The sequence below is a fragment of the Eimeria mitis genome, genomic scaffold (assembly GCF_000499745.2).
Source record: "Eimeria mitis Houghton genomic scaffold, Emh_scaff3807, whole genome shotgun sequence".
Classification (NCBI taxonomy): domain Eukaryota; phylum Apicomplexa; class Conoidasida; order Eucoccidiorida; family Eimeriidae; genus Eimeria; species Eimeria mitis.
The window spans coordinates 5450-6378 of NW_013572142.1; the positions used below are offsets into that span (position 1 = coordinate 5450).

At 53.6% G+C, this 929-nt stretch overlaps 1 protein-coding gene across 1 annotated transcript in view; it reads right to left on the reverse strand.

Annotated features, from left to right (window-relative positions):
* The window catches only part of EMH_0069740 (uncharacterized protein), a gene marked incomplete at both ends in the record, with an annotated part of 5533 nt that extends 4696 nt beyond the window's left edge, over positions 1–837 (reverse strand). The window contains 4 exons of the mRNA XM_013498898.1: positions 17–214; positions 279–401; positions 523–611; positions 738–837. Coding sequence (XP_013354352.1) covers positions 17–214; positions 279–401; positions 523–611; positions 738–837 — 510 coding nt within the window. The remainder of the gene's footprint in view (positions 1–16; positions 215–278; positions 402–522; positions 612–737) is intronic.
* Positions 838–929: the final 92 nt, after the last annotated feature.

Genomic DNA, 929 nt, shown 5'->3' on the forward strand with positions numbered 1-929 from the left:
TTTTTGGTTTGCTTACCATCTCCGCCAAGTCTTCCATTTTGACGTCAAGTTTGGAGAGCGCCTCATCTGTTGGGGCGAAAAGAGTGATGGCCAGACGGGTGATAATGGAATCCCCTTGTGTTAAGGGGTTGGAATCCATGGCTTTTGTGAGGAGAGTGAGGTCGGGCTCCTTCTTCATAGCATCCAAAGGGCCTTCGTCAACCTCTTTCCATCCCTGAAGAGGAGGAAGAGAAGTGGTTGATTTTGTCGTTGTCGTTGTTGATGCTTTAGACTCTGACTTGGTGCTCGTTGTCGTTCTCTGTGTTGCTCTTGTACTTTCGCCATCGCCAGTTGTTGTGCTTTCCCTTGTCCTCGTTGCCCTTGTACTTTCGTGGTCGCCAGTTGTTGTGCTTTCCCTTGATCTGGTAGTCCTAAGCGCTCTTGTGCTGGTTGTTGTTTGGCTAGCGGATGCACCGCCCCGCGGCCGTCGCGTCGGGGGACCATCTTGAAGAGAACGCGGTACCAGTGGGGTTAATGCTTCACCTTCCTCTTCACTGTCTCCTTCTTTATATATCGTCTCTGGGGCTTCTTTGAATGCGCCAAGGGGGAAAGATTGCAATGCCTCAACTCCGCTGCTAGTCAAGTTCGAGGCATTGGGGGAAGGCTCAGAGCCTTTGCTCGCCTGCAGCACCGCGGGTCCAACATCTCTTGCGTTAAGCCCAAAGGCAGATGAAACGAAGGAGATAACAGGGTCGAACAGGTAACTGAAGGTGGAACGGCTGTAAGCGGCTTCTCGTAAGATGCGAGGCGACGCGAGGGCATCGGGTCTGTCTTCCGAGTGCGCTGATTGCACTTCATTGGCAGAGGGACGCAGAGAGGAGACAAAAAGTACGAAGAAAGCCAAGCACAACCGGCGCCGAGGCAGGCCTCCCAGGTGACCCCACGGGCGA